General features: G+C 34.3%; 1 protein-coding gene across 2 annotated transcripts; it reads left to right on the forward strand.

Annotated features, from left to right (window-relative positions):
* Positions 1 to 8,849: 8,849 nt before the first annotated feature.
* On the forward strand, positions 8,850 to 18,308 carry LOC147386678 (uncharacterized). Of its 2 annotated transcripts, none has more exons than XM_086424084.1 (8): positions 8,850 to 9,088; positions 11,847 to 12,758; positions 12,840 to 13,137; positions 13,802 to 14,011; positions 14,649 to 14,822; positions 15,699 to 15,896; positions 15,998 to 16,111; positions 17,746 to 18,308. In XM_086424084.1, exons 2-8 carry the CDS (start codon positions 11,908 to 11,910, stop codon positions 18,079 to 18,081), a joined length of 2,181 nt encoding a protein of 726 aa, XP_086280210.1. In that variant the 5' UTR covers positions 8,850 to 9,088; positions 11,847 to 11,907; the 3' UTR covers positions 18,082 to 18,308. The 2 variants fall into 2 exon arrangements, with proteins under 2 accessions (XP_086280210.1, XP_086280211.1); XM_086424085.1 differs by lacking the exon at positions 8,850 to 9,088 and adding an exon at positions 9,287 to 9,440.
* Positions 18,309 to 18,874: the final 566 nt, after the last annotated feature.

The raw sequence follows: 18,874 nt of genomic DNA on the forward strand, positions 1-18,874 counted from the left end.
ATAAATATGCAACATACGCTTTAAACGTGAATTATTCATTTCATGTAAAAATTCGAAAATAAAAATTTGGTAGTATAGTTATATCTCAGTTTATTATTTTCTTAGCTAAGTGAAGTTCTTCCCTAGCAGTATCAAGTAATAGGGTGACCAAAATTTGAAATCTCCACTTGAGACGATATCTCATTAAGGGGAAAAAAATTGAAATCTAGGGTTAGTGTTATCTCTCAATGGAAATCAAAGACAAAAGAATCAACAATGGATCCACGATATCTCTCTTAAAAAAAAAATTCATTACTAACTTTGTAAGATTGAAAGTCTTACATTACCACATCGGCAAAAAAGATGATTATTGAACTCTCAAATTTAAAATTAAAATTCAATGGTGAAAGTTAACTCTCTTTTTTAATTTTATTTTTAAGTTCATAGAATTTTGTCCTCTACAATGCTGAGGCCTCAGATCATATATTTGGATTCCACAAGGAGAGCTTCACGATTGTTAGTAAGATTTGGAATCTTACTAAGGTAGTAAGGCTAGTCTAGACTCTTGTCCTATATGCGTAAGAGTGGCTCTTTAGTTACATAGAGATTACCGCATTTTAGGGGAATTGGGAAAAGACGAGAGAGTTTATGCTTTGACTCCTTACGTAACTAAACGTTACCACATTTTTTGACCGAATGATATATTAAGGGTATGTTTGATTGCACATGGAAGATAGGGTGAAAAATCAATTTCCATGGAAAATGACATTTTCAAGTGTTTGATTGCACATGGAAATGAAAATTCATTTTCCACCTCAACCAAAAAGTCCACCAAAACATAGATTTCACTTTCCCACCCATATAGGTGGGAAAGTAAAATCCACCTAAAATTTTCATCCCCAATTCTTTCATACTCATATCTTCTTCTTACCTACTATTACCACCACCATCACAATAATCTCATCATCGTCACCATCTTCGTCACCGTCACCATCGTCGTTGTTGTCACCGTCATCACCATCTCCAGCCACACACACACTCTCCCTCTCTCTACTTCTCCATCCCTCATCTCCTCCACCACCACCACCACCACCACTCTCTCCCCTCATTTTCCTTATCATCTTCTTCCTCACTTATCTCCGCCACCACCGTCATCACTGCCACCACCACGACATCCTCCCCCTCCCTCTTCCTCCTCATCTTCTTCTTCCTCTTCCTCTTCCTCTTCCCTTCCTCTCATCTTTTTTTCTCTTCCTCCTCCTCTCCTTCTTCTTCTTCTTTTTTCCCATATAATTTTCCCATGATTTTATCCAAGTATAATCAAACAATAGAATTTGATTTCCCAACCCTACCTATTTTCCACCAGTATTTTTCCATGGATTTCAAATTCCATGGAAAGTCACTTTCCATGCAATCAAACATACCCTAAGTATAAAAAAATACGTTTAATTTGACTTCTCATTAAAAACACAAATTTTACCGAATCATTCAACTGCTTCAAAAGAATAATACGTTCAATTAAAAATACAAAAAATCACTATTTTTTGCCGAATTAAACGGTTGATTACTAACAAGGTGCTGATCTTTTACATAATAAAAATGTTTATTATGCCCTTAATAATAAATGCACTTATTATGTTAGCATCGATTGTCAAAATATTTATTATAAACAAAATATTTAAATTCAAAGATTAAAATAATTTTAACATTATTATGTAAATAAGTATTTATTATTTAAAAGATCAACATACCATTGTCTTTTTCATTAAAAGATAAAATGAAGAGGGGTATTATTGGAAAGTAAATGAGGTACATAATGTTAACATACCCATGAGATCTTAAACGTTAGTATTATATATATGAAATTTAGAGCAACTGAGAATATCACAATAATTCATAATTAAAAGTAAAAAATAATGAAAATAAACAATCATGATCACCAAAGATCAATGAATCTTCACTAACATGATTAAATTAAAAAATGGACCTTTTTTTTTTTTTTACAATAATACTAAGTCATAAAATGGATAAGAACTTATTTAATAGTGAATCAATTTACACTTAGCTCATACCATGAACACCAGGTGATCTCTCCCCTTTGTTGTATGCGCATCTTCTAAAAATGAGGTTAAGTTGTTTTTGCCCTTATTTATTGAGTTTGACAAAAAAGACATTTGTAAATTCTACGTAAGGATTATAGATTCTTTGACGACACTACAACAATGCCCAAATATGTCAAACAAAAATTACAAAAAGAATTTAAAGATTAAATTATAAAGGATGAATTGGCAACAATTATATGTAAAGGGTAAGGTTTAAGAGACAAATTTCTTGACAAATCATTTTGTCACATATGGGCTAAAAGTTTTGGAATGGCCTGATTTTTTGCGAGGATGATCTTTTTGGTGAGGAAATCCTCCTTAAAAAAAATCATTCCATTCTAAAATTTCTAACCCTAATTTATAAGTTGAAGAATCATGAATCGTCAATTTTTTACTGTTAGTTTGTAATTACTTTTCATGAGGTTTGAAGTTTTGGAATGGGCTGATTTTTTGTGAAGATGATCTACTCACCATAGAAACCATTCTCACAAAAAATCAGCTCATTCTAAAACTTTTTAGTCATATAAGACAAAACTTTACCTAGAACATTGTCCACAATTTTGTCCACCCAACGTTACTCATATATAAATTCACAAATACTTAGAAAACATTGTGTAATATAAATGTGACAAATTTAAGATGACCAACACATAGGATAGTAATTGACTAGGAAATCTCCAAACATGTTTTTAATTAAATAAATATATTTATCAAGTACGAGCAAACCATGACCAACATGTAGGATAGTAATTTTCATCTTATTAAGGGTCATTAAGCTCACTTTGTGACATCTAAAAACATGATCCGATGCCATAGAGATGGAGAGGACAAATCTTAATGAACTTAAAAAAATATTATTTTTTATGATGAAATTTTAATTTTAAATTTAGGAGTCCCTTTTTATAATTTTGGATTTTTTTTTTATCTCAATTTGTCCTTCAAATTTAGAGGGCTGTGGTGTTGGATTGCCAATTTGATAATTCAACAACTCTAAGTAAGATTTCAAACCTTACTAAGTTAGTATGGATAGTGTTTCTCTAAATAAATTTGCCTTGGCATCAAATCATGATTCCAGCTCAAAGATGTGGGCCCGTCTGTATTTTATGACTGTGCTGTCATGGTCAATGCTGTCACAAGCAACTAACTAAAATGCCACTTGTTACTTTATTTCACCCATCAATATCAAAAACTTCTGATCCACCTTTGGTGGACTTATAAATATTAAAATATAGCACTTTGTGGACTTAAATTTAACTATTTAATTCATGAATCAGAATTAGAAGCTAAAAGTTGTTTATAAAAAGTTCTTAAGTCCCAATCTCAATTCATGACAAAACTAGTTTTTGGAAATAGTTACAAAATTTGTCGAGTTTTTCAGAAAATTCAAATATATATTATCACACTAACCTTTAGGCAATTTATTTTTAATTTTTATTTTCGAAAATTCTTGAATTGGTCACCTTTAAATTTGAACTTCATTTCTAAGGTCCCGTTTGATGCAGTTATTAAAATTTACTGTCAGATTCTACTATAAGAAATTACTATTAGCAATGACTGTAAAAAGTTGAAACACTAAAAAATTTGTTTGATAGAATTTTATAAAAGTGTCATACTGTTTACCAGAATCTAGTAATCTTTGTTTTATACAACTTTTGGATTCTATTGTATTATGATAAAATGATCAGAATACCCTTAACATTGATAATGCACTTAAAATGCATAAAAATTATCAGAATACCTTTATAAATATATAATTATATTATATATATAGATATATATATATATATGTGTGTGTGTGTGTGTGAAATGTTCAGCACCCAACCATTTAACCAACCATTTGCCCAACCATTTTTGTCTTACATGGGTTAGAAGTTTTGGAAGGGGATGGTTTTTAGCGAGGATGATCTCTACACCATAGAGATCATCCTCACCAAAAATCATCCCCTTCCAAAACTTCTATAGAGATCATCCTCGCTAAAAATCATCCCCTTCCAAAACTTCTAACCCATGTAAGACAAAACACGTTTGGTAAAGCGTAAGGTGGTGAACGGGACCATATATATATATAAATATATAAATAATTATTTTAATTTTAAAATTTTTATAATTATATAGAAATTTCGGTAACATCTCCTCTTAAAAATGGACATATAAAATTTTCCTGATAAACAAAAGACATGCATAATACGCAATGTTGATAATGTACCCATAATGCATAAAAAATAATCAGAATACCCTTATAAATATATAATTACATTATATATATATATATATAAATATTTGACCAATAGTAAATGATATCAATTCTAGTCAGGAGCTTTCATTATGACATTTTAAGCTTCAAATTTGTGTTAAAAGTTTGGATGCAATCGTAGTAATGGATTTAATCGCATTTTCGCCATTACTCATGTTAGTTTAGATGGATAGTTGAGATTTGTTACTTGGATCCTCAATTAGGTTTTAGAGCTTTGCTAGATGCATTGAAAAGGCTGTTTCGAAGTCTACAATAGCCATTTTAAGAACTTTTATGGAGATTGACATTTTAAGCTTCAAACTTGTGTTGAAAGTTTGGATGCAATGGTATTAAATGGGATTTAATCGCATTTTCTCCTTCACTAAAAAATATGTATGCTAGTTTAAATGGATAGTTGAGATATGTTACTTGGGTCCTAAATTAAGTTTTACGGGTTTGTTATGAAAGCATTGTGAATGAAAAGACTCTGGATTATCGAATGAAAAATTAGCCTTCACAGTTGTGTTTTAATTCCTTTGTGACTCTTGGGTTTGCTTGGATTAGAACCATGTGTAAGGTTTTTCTTAGCTTTCCCTCTAAGAAAACTTGGCTTGAATGTCATTGAAGTCTCATCTCTTATTGTAAACCATTCTTTCAACTTCATAACAGAGGTTGATTTCCTATGCATCAACCATCATTTGTTAGGAAAAATTGATCTACCATAACGGTGGAGCACGTCTTAGACACCAATGTAATTAGGGAGAATCAACAATACCTTTAGTAAGTCTGAACTCTAATTTATTAAACAACAAGATTAGTTGATGCCTTCACAAAGGCCAATTGACAATTATAGCTTGCTATGTAGAGCAATTATACATTTTCGGTAATCCTAGATATTAACCTATGTGTCTTTCATGTGCGAAAGCATAATGATCTTAAATAGTAAAATAACCAAAATGATACAAAATGCTAATGAGTTGGAAGCCACTTGTTAAGTCCGAACACAAAAGAATAAAGAAAACTATAGAAACATGGAAAATTAAACAAATTTTCCTGTTGTTTGACGACAAAAGCCACAAAAATAAAAATGTCTAATGTGGTTCCATACGAATTTTAATTTTTCTTTCTCTTGCAAGGCCACGTCAATCTTCCTAGTTCCTAGAAAAAAACTAATCCTTTCATATTAGATGCATACCACAAAAAAAAAAAAAAATTATTAACCTAGTTAGATCAAGAAGAGTTCAACCCAAAAATTGGAATTACAACAAAACATCAAGAAACTTGGTACCATGGATCCGTCACAAATGTAAGGAATTTGCATCATTTTAGTGGAGTTGGTTCTTCAAATTAACAACCTGTTCATCAAAAGAAAAAGGAATCCCCCCCCCCCCCCCCCCTCCCCAATTGCGTCCACTTCTATTATTCAAAAATAATTCTACATGCATTTTGGTATCTAACACGGCTTTTTAACTCAAACAAAGTAAAACGCGCTTTCAAAAGCGTTATCAAGCAGCCACTAAGTCTGTTGGACCAGAATAGCGTGCGTGTGTGTGTGTGTCATATTAATTGTGTATATTGAGGATCACGTGAGTTTTGACTTTTATTTGGCTGGGATAGGGCTATGGGTGGATTGGCTTGGGATTAAATTGCAATCAAATTGGGACTGATAGGAAATTTTTTAGATTCAGACTTGATTTGGATCCAATGGGATTTACTAATTTTTATTAATTTATTTATTTATTTTTATGACGACGATTTTACTGTAAAGCCAACTAGTAGGGGCGAGGGTTCTTGCCCAAATCCTCTGGATGGATGCAATACACCACAAATCACATATTCTAGGTAACACATGGATAAATCCATTTGGGTGGGACCTATCATTTAAAAATTGAACTTGATTCGAACTGGTAATTTGATCCATCCAATTAAAAAATTAATATCCTTCAAAGGATTTTAATCTATTAAATTTGATTTAATAAATTATATATAACTAGAAGGTGGCATGCGCAAACACACATGTATCAAAAGAGCTTATTTCTTATTTAAAATATTAATTAAAAGATTATTTGAAGATTATAAGGTTAAAAAAAAAAAAAAAAGATATTTTATAATTTTGAAAATTAATCAATGTGATTTTAGAGATATGCAACAGTGCAATTACAATTTTCGTTATTTTTATCCTTGATTATTTAGTTATATATTTCATCGGCTCCCTATTAGCTCTGGGGGAGTATGGTTGATGCAAAGTCGATCTAATCTATTATTGTATTGGTTGGAAGTTATCGAAACACACATCCTTGATCTTGATCCATCGTGTTCGGATTAAATTTTGGATCTAAATCAATCCATTGACGATCCGATTTATTGGCAAACCCTAACAAATAAGTAGGTTGACCTAAAGATTAGACTTCAAGTTACTACCAAGTAACAACAACATCTCCATTATTTTAACTTCCAATGAAGTCACGTGACTATGAATTGAAAACAACAAAACCACCGAACTGCGGTTGAAAAAGGAATTGGATCAAACCCAATGCTTTCAACCAAAGTGCAATATTTTCCTTTTGTCTTTATTTATTTATTTGTTTGTTATCATATTCGACTCGTATCTTTACTAAATATTTCATTTTTCATGGACGGAACTAAGGTGATTTATGACTTCATCATCACCAATGTACCCTATCTGACCCACCAAATTTGAGAATGATAGATCAATTATTCGATGGGCCACCTCTTGTATTTTCTATGGTCAAAAAATTCGGAAAGATTGGTTGGAAGATCGAAATCTTTTCCTAAAGTAATTCTATTTTTATCAGTAGGGCTACCGATGGATCATATTTGTATCAGATCGTTATTAAGTTGATATTAATCTCATAAAAATTTATCAGATCCAAACTCGATCGTTATTCATTTTAAACTCCAAACCTAATCCAATGTATTATGTTGCTTTGGATTTGATTTAATTTCATATGTCAGGAAAATCCATATTTTCGGGATCGGCCCCTCTCTCTCTCTCTCTCTCTCTCTCTCTCTCTCTCTCTCTATATATATATATATATATATATATAGAGGTTTGGAGTTATGGGATTGAGAGAGATCTAGTTTTGATTTCGATTCGGTCCATCAACAACCCTAATAGGAAGATGATTTGAAATATTTCAATATGTTTGGATCACCCTCTTGTGGACCTACACACTGAAAAATGGGTAGATCCGAACCCATAATAACAAATCTTGATCCAAAAGACAGAATTTGGAGGTATTGTAATTAAGACATGCCCTCCACTTTTTTGATCAATATTAGAGATACCCCCTTGCGTTTTGAAACTGATGTATGCCCCCTTTGACCTAGGTCTTCTTTGAAAAACTAATATAGATGACTATCTTACCATCTTTGATAAAGATTTTTACCATCTTCTTTGATCTTAATAATTTATTATCTTCAACCTTCAAATCTCAAGAACAACTTTGAATTTTTGGAGATTTAGAAGAATGATGGAATTTTGGATTGAAAAATAATTGAAAATTATGAATTAACGACAAGATTAAAGTTAAAAATACTTCATCACAGGAGCTAACAATTTGAAGATGAAGGATTTTTTTTTACATTCGTCTTCAACATCAACACTATATCTCCTTCAACCTTCGTATAATAAAAATGAGATAGTAGTTTTGGAGGGACAAATGATGAATTTTTACATTGAAAAATCAAGGATTTTCAATAATACATCGAAGACGAGATAAATTAAAAATAATTTACCCTAGAGGACATATTATCTAAAATGAAAAATCAAGGGGTATTGATTTGAGGAGATGTTGACACTCAACTTGGTGTTGCCAACTTACAAATCTGGATAGTCCAACTGAGTTGGTTATATAAGTTTCATCTTACTCACCAAAATTAAGTAGACTCATGGTTTTAAAATTCGTTCGCGATCAAAACGTATCACCCAAGTTAATTTGGTATCAAAGTTGAACGAGACTAACTCACGAGTCACTTTTTTTTTTTTTTTTGAGATTTAATATCTCACATTCAATTTTTTGATTTTTTGAACGAGACATCTTAAACATTTCGGAAAACTCATCCGAGACGACTTGATATTTAGGCTTGGACAAGAAGAGATGCGAAACCGAGTTTAAAATCCATGGGTAGAGTAGTTTCTTTAAAACTTCCCACTAGTACACACCTGTCTCCCACTAGGACATTTAAGTCATTTTATGTCAATCTCTAAGATAAAACCTAGGTCAAAGGGGAAGTCATCAGTTTGATAGCACAGGGGTACATCAAAACTTAAAAGGGATATCTAAATCACCAGATACAAGGTGGGACCATCTTCAATCAGTTACGAAGATATGAGAGAGACAATATAATTTCGTCCTTTTAAGTATTAAATTGAGGGTACTTTAGGTATATTAAAAAAACTAGTCTCTGATTGACTGATAAACAAACAATTGTCAAGATACCGGCAAATCCCGGTAAAAATATGCCACCGACAACACTATCCTGTAATGGGTAACCGGCTGAATGTAACAGCTGGAACTTTTTAAAATCTATCTGTGAATCATCAGAAGCTCAGTGTCTCCAATACGACAACTCTGTTCCGACACAGAGAGAAAAAGAGAGATCGATTCTCTTCTCTTTCGAGCTCTCCAGACTTTAAAATTCTAATTAAATCTCGTTATTTAAGTTCTGCAACTTTTGAAGATGAAAATGGCGGACAAACGAGGTTTGAATTAGAAGCTTTAAAGATCGAAGAAACTCAGAAAAGACTTCGGTGAGTTCTGTTCTTCCTTTTTTTCTTCTTTAACAGATTGTACAGCTTTTTCTGACATCTTTTGTCTTCGTTGTCTTTCACTTGTTCTACTTCGAAGAACAATCCAAAACGAAATCTGTTTGTGATTCTGCTTTGAAATTCTCTGTTCTGAAGCTTTTTATAGCTGGATTATGTCGTTTTTCTGTAAAATTGTAGAATTCTGTTTTTTTCTCTGCTTTTTTTTACTGTAAAATTTCGGTTTAGAGTTGTGTGAAAGAAATTAGAACCGTTTGATTTGTCGTTGATCGAAGCTTGTTTGTGGCTCCTTGATTGTACGCAGAGTTATGGATTCTGTAGATTTTGAAATTGTCTTGTAAGTCTTTTGGTTTCGATTAGTTGTTTTCCATCTAAAGTTTCCGATTTTGAGAGAGTTACCAGTGAATTTAAGGTTCATACTGGATTCTTTTGAACTTCAATTAACTTTCTTAGTTTGATTTGATTATTATACGTGTTAATTTCTACATTAAAAAACTTAATTAAAAAGGAAAAAAAAATTCAATTTCCCAATTCCTATCAGTTATTAGGGTCTGAATTAGTTGGGTCTGGCATCTGTTTGCTTTTAGATTTGGCAATGTTAGTAAAATATGGATCACATGGATGTTATTGAGACAGCTTACTCACTTCTGTTGAGTTCTTAAAAAGAATAACGATGAATGCACGTGGTAAATCATACACGGTCTATACACAGGCGATGTGACAAGGGCACAGAACCGCAGATCTTTTCCTTATGTATCCTGAAAAAAAATATTTATGGTTCTGTGCCCTTGTCACGTCAACCACGTGCAGACCGCATATGTTTACCACGTGCATTCATCACAACTCTCCTTAAAATCCTTGGACGGGATGCCGAGGATCTGATATTCCTTCTTTTTGGCCAAATTAAGGAACTTTATACTGCTCAAATGCGCAATGCACATATGAACATGTAGGGAAGTGGGGTTTCACTGGTCGAACTCTAATCCATAGATCACCTTGGAGATCTTTGCCAAAAGCAGAATGGATTAGCCGACCCAAAACTACATGATTGATAAACTCTTCTTTGGATGATTTACCTTCTCTATTATCTATTCATTTTTGGTGATTGTCCAAAACAATGTGATGGGTTTTAGCTTGCCACGGTTAGATTGGTGATAGTTAGTCTGCTGATATGCAAGACCTTGGAGTCTTGAGCGGATCTCATAACCTTCTAGCCTTGTTCTTTTATGGGATTAAAGTTTAATCTATCTTGGGGTAGGATCTTCACATTAGTCCCTCTTTTGAGTGTTAACATTTTACCATTCCACAGTGGTGCAACATCTTGGGTAATGTCTATTCTCTTGCTAAATATAGAACCAATTTTGTTCTCAATCTTTGAGAATAGTGTCCTAGTTCACTATGCATCTCTATTCAGTTTTGGCTATACTAGGTGTGGGGGATTTTTCCGTCAATTCTATGCCTTGAGAACCACCAACCTACGCTCAAATACTATTCTAGAGCAGCAGGTGTGGTTCCTTCAAAGAAACTGTCTAAAGGGGTGAATTTGGGTGCGTAACACCTTCCCCGAGTCACAATTGAATCTCCACACTCAAATCTCTTATTCATAGATTTCTCTTGGAGTCAACTCACTAGTCAAATCAACTCAAAGAAAAATCAAATAAAATTGGGTGATCATTCACACCCAATTAACTCAATGAATGGTGGTGACTCCATATCACGTAGTAGTCGGGTCCACAAAAATCCAGTCTCTACAGACCAAAATCACATAAAACTCAATTAGCCGAATGCCTCTACTTGTATAGGCTAATCGTTTTTTGTTTTTTTTTTTCCCGTTATTGACTCGTCCATATCTCCTTCCTTGATTTTCAGAGACCGTGATTGTCATTTTTTGAAGATTCTTGCTTTCTGTTACTTATAAGCACGATGTTCATGCTTCACCATAGCTAACTCTTGATCCCATACTCCCGTACTCCCATGAGATTGTCCTTCCATGAAGAAAACTACTATCCCATCTCCTGGTGGCATGGAGACAGAACACCATTCTTCCTCAGTGGACCAAACAGTTGATCCAAAACTAAGCAGCATTACCTGAGTTTGCCTCTTGATTTGAATCCTTTTACCTGTGTAAACGTGGCATTGTTGGTTTTCAGCTAGAGAGACCGGATTAGTAGATTCTTCCCGCCGCCATCTATTCCACTGACAATCCCTGGGTGCTTGATTTGATGATTGAGATGTGTTATTACTTTTTACCCACATACCAAGTATATTCTCATTTTGTCTCATTGATCTTATTATTTGTACCTGCGGAAGGTCCTCTGCTCTATTATGTTTGGTTGTCCATACATTCTAGGAGTTTTATAATTCTTTTCCTTTTCATCTGCTACCTTCATATGATATCATTCTTTAGTATAGCAATAATGGATCATCATGTCTCTTGGAAGACCAATAGATATAACGTTTATTATGAAATAATTTTCAGTGAAATTGTGTTTGATACGGTGAACAAGCAGATAGTTGACGAAATGCTTTAGGAAATATATTTCTTGTCAACCATAACATCTCATGATGCTGAATGGAAAGAACACAGTATTTTTCCATAACACTGGCACGCACACACAGATATCTTTTAGTAGCTTTAAATCTTCATTTTTTACCCTTGATCAAAGGGTTTATTATTTTCAGGAATATAGAGGATTATAATAGAACAATATATCAAGTGATATTGCTAAATTTTTGTTGGTAGGTACTGTATGATCAAGGTAACAGAAAATCTAAACAAGATAAGGAGGTGCTTATGAAAGCATATGCACAGATCTGAGGAGGTGCGAGCAGAACCTCAAGCCGGTGAAATGGTTGCCAAAGAGAGCAAGGATGAAATAGAAGATCGTTTAAGTGATTTGGTCACAGAACAAAAGCAGGGGAAGGAAGAAGAATCCAATTGTGATACGATAAAAGATTCTGTCTTTTCTCAAGGAGATGCAAATACAACCGAGGATGGCAAGGTAGAAAGAGTAAAAATTCCCAAAAAACTTGCAAAAAAGGACTCTCCAGAAATTTGTACTCGTGTGTCAAGAGAAAAAACAGACCGTAATGAAACAAATAAGACACAAATCAAGCCATCACACAATACCCCAAAGAAAACTACAAAATCTAATGGAGGGCCTTCTAAAATAACTACTAAAAGCATTCCTAGTAACAAACCTAAGAATATGAAAGTCCATCCAAAGCCTTCATCGGAATCCTCTGAAGGACTTGATGATAAAACTATTGAAGAGGTAAAGGAGGTAGATATCTTGGATGAGCTGCCAATTGGGTCTCAGAGGGTTGGAAGTGATGATGAAACAGCTGATGTGGACGAGAATAGTTTGGGTGAAGATCCGGAAACGACGGATCAGAGGGTTAAAGAAATGGATATGAGAATCGAAAAACTTGAAGAGGAGCTTAGAGAAATTGCTGCTCTCGAGATTTCACTTTATTCTGTGGTACCGGAGCATGGGAGTTCAGCACATAAGGTGCACACTCCAGCTCGGCGTCTCTCTAGAATGTATATTCATGCTTGCAAGCATTGTACTCAAGACAAGCGAGCCACAATTGCTAGGAACACAGTGTCGGGGCTTGTACTGATAGCAAAGTCTTGTGGTAATGATGTTCCAAGGTAAAGAAAACTACTGCTGATCTAATTTGAGCATCTTGGTTACTTATTGGTGACTAATTTTTTGTGTTTATGTTATTTTAGGTTAACATTCTGGTTGTCGAACACTGTTGTCCTTAGAGAAATTATTTCTCAAGCCTTTGGTAATTCACTTAATTCAAGTACAATTGCAAGGGTCGTTGAATCGAATGATAGTGTGAAGAGAAGTGGGGGGAAGGCTTTTCCATTGAAGTGGAAGGGTGGTGCAGTTAGTAAACAGGTGAAGAAGAGTGACTTCACGCAGTTTATGGATGACTGGCAAGAGACAAGAACATTCACAGCTGCACTTGAAAAGGTTGAATCGTGGATTTTCTCACGGATTGTTGAGTCTGTGTGGTGGCAGGTAAAAACTGAAATTAATACTGTTGGGACTTTAAAACTTGACATTGTTATATAATTTAAAGAAGAGCCATGCAATACTGACTTCCTACAACACTGTATATGCATGGAACCATTGGTTTTCCTTGAGTGTACAACACTCGTATCTTGAGGAAATCATCTACAGTTTTGTGCACACACATGCTTAAATCAGTGTTATTTTCGAAGTCAGTTGCTTTTTTTTTATTTAAAGAATCTTCATCAAGAGAAACAATGATGCTAATTCTAGGAGTGTCAATGTGGGCCCTTGAAGACCTGAATCTGAATAGGATGACCAGACTGGGCCTATTTTAAAAGGGAGCTTCTATTGCCACACCAACTTTTGCTAATGCCACCCCAATATATGTGTGAATTCTTTGGTGATTTACGTATGGATTGGGGTGGTGTTAGAAAAGTTGTTGTGGCAATAGAATCTCTTAAAAATGATTAGAGTTAAGCCCATGGCCCATTGACACCCCTGGATTATTCCATAATAGATCTCTAGTTAACAATTTTAGTTGATTAGTTACCTGGTTTTCTGCTCCTTTTCCATCATATATATGTAGTTGGTGTTTTTTTTTCGATGATTATATATGTAGTTGATGTTTAATCAATTTATTTCGTTTTGACTGACATATTTTTTCCTTCAGACCATAACTCCACGCATGCAGTGTCCAGGTGAGAACACATATTCTATCAAAAGCTATGGAAGGCTGTTGGGACCAAACTTAGGCGATCAACAGCAAGGCTGTTTTTCAATTAACTTGTGGAAAAGTGCTTTCCAGGATGCTTTTCAAAGACTTTGTCCTGTTCGAGCAGGAGGGCATGACTGCGGTTGCTTGCCAGTATTGGCTAGAATGGTACAGAGATTCTAATATTGTTTGCTATTATAGTTTACTTAATTTTTTTTCTCTATTGCAATTCAAATATGTAGTGCACATTGAAGTTGGAAACAGAAAAGGAAAAAAAAATATATAAAACAGAAAATAAAAAAAACCACCAGAATGGGCCTATATAGCTCAACTAAGCAACCTATTAGGGCATCTTCATCCTCAAAGCCTTATTTGGGACCAGCTAAGAGCAACTCCAAGGGGAATATCCAAAATGACTATCCATAATGGATAGCTATTTTGGATATTCAAGGGGTATGTACTCCAACCATGTTATCCGTAAATGTTTTAATAGTTTTTAATTTAACCCAAAATGGAGATGGATAGTGCATTGGAGACCCATAAAATCCAAAACGACTCTCCAAGGGGGGGATTTCCAAATTTGCTATCCAAAATGGATATTGAAAATTCCACTCTCCAAAATGGAGAGTGGGATGGATAGTGCGTTGGAGATACATATTTTGGATTTAACTCTCCAAAATAGCAGTTGAGAGGGGATGGAGTTGCTCACGAATCTTGTTCCTCCATTCCACTCTATTGGAACAAATAGAATAGAAGTTATGTTGTTGTATGCTTTGGAGATTAAGAGAGTATATTTTTATGATAGGTAATGGAGCAATGTGTATCCAGATTAGATGTTGCCATGTTTAATGCCATTCTGCGTGAATCAGCCCATGAGATCCCAACAGATCCTGTCTCAGATCCAATTGTTGATTCCAAGGTTCTGCCTATTCCAGCCGGAGACTTAAGCTTTGGATCTGGTGCTCAACTAAAAAATTCTGTATGTATCATATCTTTCTTTTTTTTTCTTTCTTTTTGTTGGCATGTATGATTTTTTACTGATTGTTGATGTATTAATGCGATATCATATTTCCTTTTTTTTCTTTTTTCCGGCATGAATTGTCATTTTTCCCCTTCTTGTGGGTTAGCTGGACTTGAACCCACGAACTCAAAGTTGCATTGCAATATGAAAAAAAAGACATGTTTGCATCTTTCTTCTAAACCTCACCAAATGCTGGTTGTTTATGAAGTAATTTGAGTATATTGTATTGTTTTGACCTCATACGTGCTTTCTAACTAGGGCATAAAATGGGTTGGATTTTATCTGAAAACCGAATCCGAATTTAGGGGGTTTCGACTCTTGGAGTAGACCCGAATAAAAAAATGGGTTGATGTCCCTTGACCCTAGTCGGATCTGGGTCCATCCCTATATCCGCCTAGATCCAAATGATATATTGCTTTGAAAATTATATTTTAATGTTTTTTAGAATATATTTTTTCTACTACTTTAATATAACCTGAATTTTTATAAAATAAAAGTATTATAATAATAAAATAGAATAGTATTTGCAATTAGAAAAGAAAATTTAGCAAAAAAGAGTTGAACGGTCCTAAATTATCCGACCCGAATCAAGTAATTTGGTCTGCTCGGATCCACTTCCAGATTTGGTGAAAGCAAAATGATTCGGATATGGTTTTAGCTATTATCTGAGTTGGATTTGGATATGAATCTGAATAAAAATTTCAGATATGGATATACTCAGATCCCCCGAACCTGACCCATTTAAAGCCCTATTGCTGACACCCTTATAGATGTTATATTAGGTAATCACCTTTTTGGTTGCTAAAAGGAGAGGAAACACTTGCTGTGCTGCAGGTTGGGAATTGGTCTAGATGGCTCACCGACCTGTTTGGTATGGACACTGATGATTCCCCAAAGGATGAGGTCAATAGTGAGGATAATGACAGACAAGATGGGGATGGTGAGCCCAAATCCTTCCATTTACTTAATGCCTTGAGCGATCTTCTGATGCTCCCTAAAGACATGCTTGGTGACAGATCCATCAGAAAAGAGGTTGAATTTATAGTTTTATAAATTTTGTTCCCAAAAATTGCATTTCTTAGTGTTTTTCAGTCATTGTACTTAATCTAATTTTCAAATTTTGTGTTTCATAGGTGTGCCCTGCTATCGGTCTTCCATTGATTAAACGGATACTCTGCAACTTTACTCCCGATGAGTTCTGCCCAGATCCTGTACCAGGGGCTGTCCTAGAGGCCCTGAATGCTGAGGTACGACCTTGAATACTTTCATTAAGAGACTGTCTCTAATTTCCATATCTATACATATGGTATATTTTAGGATAGTTTCACTCCCCATCATTTGATTGTTCACACTTAGATTTCCATTGTGAAAAATCAATTCGATGGTGTGATTGTGATCAATGAACTGCCACCTTACCTACATTCCCAAGACAAAAATAACAATAAATAAAAATAAAACTAGTGGCTCAGTCGAAGTGAATGGAAATCAGGTGTGAAGAATCTTCAACCTCCCTCAGAATGCCACATGGATCACTCTTTCAAGTCCACTTACCCAAAGAATATTAGTTCCATACTTTGATGAACCTACACACAGAACTAGACTAGTGTTCAGTTTTTTTTGTTTTTTTTATTTATCCATGAGTACCTTTCAGACCTCCTTTCACAAAAATAGGAGAAAAATCATCACATCTATCAATGCTCTTATAAGTTCTATACGTAGTTTAGAACCATTATAATGTTTAAAAATCTTGTGTGATATTTTGTGACTTCTCTGACATAAATAACTTGCTCATTTTATTCAAGAAGAAAATATTATATCTATCATCATATACCTTATCCCAAATTTGAGGGCCGGTAATTAAGGGTTCAGAAAATATGTTATACACTTTTGTCAACTCGACCCAAGCCACTTTCATCTGGGTTTTGGACCCGGAGCACAAACCTCATGCACACACAGTCAACATAATAAATATTGTATGCAATGCCAACAAAGCTTTATCTCAAAGATTTCAGATTGGCTAAATGAATCATGTTCCTCCATTCAACTTTATCCAAAGCCAAGTCTTGTGCTATTGAGATGGAGTTCATATTTACTTTCATTTTCTCCATCAAAGTTATTTTGGGTTTTCCTATTGTTCTTTTAGGACCTTAAACTTGAATATTTCTTCTAACTAGGGCTATAATCAACCTTAGTGAAACATACCCGAACCATCTCAGCCAACTTTCACTTTTAGTGTACTACATTTTTCTGAATGCATTTGTTTCTAATTTTATCTTTCTTAGTTTTTCCACTTATCCATCTCAACATCCTCTTCAAGCTCAATCTATTAATACGATGCTTCTTGATTGTCCAACATCTAAGCTCCATAGAAGCGTAGATGGTTTTTACACCTTAAAAACTTTCGTTTGGTTGGTATGAATCTGTCAAATAGTACTCCAGAAATTGACTTCTACTCTAACCATCCCGCTCTGATTTTATGGACATCATCTTCCTCAATCTCTCCATCATGTATAATAGACATGAGATAACGAAATTGGTTGGTTCAAAGTATTGCATTCTTCTTCTTGGGTGTCGGTGCTAAATTTATACTCCACATGACTCTGTCTTTGTTTTACTTATCTTTTATCGTCTAGAAATACTTCGAAGCGACCAATTTTGTTTTCTCGTTTCTTTGTTCTACTTAACCTGAAGTCCTTGAGTACTTTACATCCCTTCATAATTCTAGTAATAATAAATATTAATAATAAACTAGGAATTAAAGGCTGTTACTATAGCGAATTACACCTTGCTATATATATGCTTAGCAAATGATTGTTTGTGAATTCTTTTCAAGCTTCAGCTTTTTTCCGAAAGAAATAATTTACGGGTGTTTATTCTCTAGAGTTTCATTGAACGGAGATTATCAGATGGGGAATCGAGCTGCAGCTTTCCATGCAGTGCTGCCCCTGTTGTTTATGTTCCTCCATCCCCAGCCAATGTGGCAGAGAAAATTGGAGATGCAGCGGGGAAATCTCAGTTAGGGAGGAATGCTTCCATAGTACAAAGGAGGGGTTATACAAGTGATGAAGACTTGGATGAATTGGAGTCTCCACTGACTTCCATTATTGAAAAAATGCCGTCATATACAGCCAATGGAAATGGGAGACACGAAGAAAAGCGAAGTTCATGTGAATCAACTGTAAGGTATGAACTCCTTCGTGAGGTTTGGAGTGTGTGAGTATTATAGCGAGTTCCATGCCTCCGTTGTTTTTTATTTTTAATTTACATTTTCTAAAGAGGAACAAAAAAAAAAAAAGGTTTATTTAAAGTTCTTGTTTAGAATTTGCTTGAAACTATGTGTTTTCATACATGTGCCTTGTTCCATTGCCAAAGACATTCAGAGAAGTTTCTTTTGTATGTAATCAATAAATAAGCTTGAATTTCTCCTCTGGTTTGGGAGTATCTCATCTTGTAATCAAGAAGTTGACGCTATGGATTGAAGACGAGGTCGAATAGGTTAAAGAATTCTGTCGCAGATTTCTAAGTTGATTCATTGAGTTGGTTTCAAAAGGTTGTGGTATAGTCACCTTGAAATCCAATTGAGTTGAGTCGAACTGATGAATTTTAGATTATGGTTTCTAGTGTATATATGATTTCAACTTTGAGAGGTTTATGAGTTGGTAGCTCAAGTTGGCTCAACCACTGTCACAAAATTCTCCATTTTTTTAATAAAAAAAAAGGGAAAACTTTGGCAAATAAGTCGTAGTCTGATTAATCGAGTAATTCTCAAAATGAATCGTCGAATCGATCTATTGTAAAAGTCTTTCCTATAGTAAAGCGAACAGGTGCCCTTTGAAAAATTGCCAAATCTGAATATTGTTACGATGAGCTTGGGCTCATCACATTACACTTTTTACCCAAAACTTGAGGTATTATATGTCAAATGGGAGACTTGCAAGGAGTATCTTGAAAAATGAAATCTCATCAAAGGAGTACCTTCCAATCAAAATAGGGAGAAAATCTTCATCATG

The sequence above is a fragment of the Akebia trifoliata genome, chromosome 14, assembly GCF_017979445.1.
Source record: "Akebia trifoliata isolate Shusen 1 chromosome 14, ASM1797944v1, whole genome shotgun sequence".
In the NCBI taxonomy this organism is placed as follows: Eukaryota; Viridiplantae; Streptophyta; class Magnoliopsida; order Ranunculales; family Lardizabalaceae; genus Akebia; species Akebia trifoliata.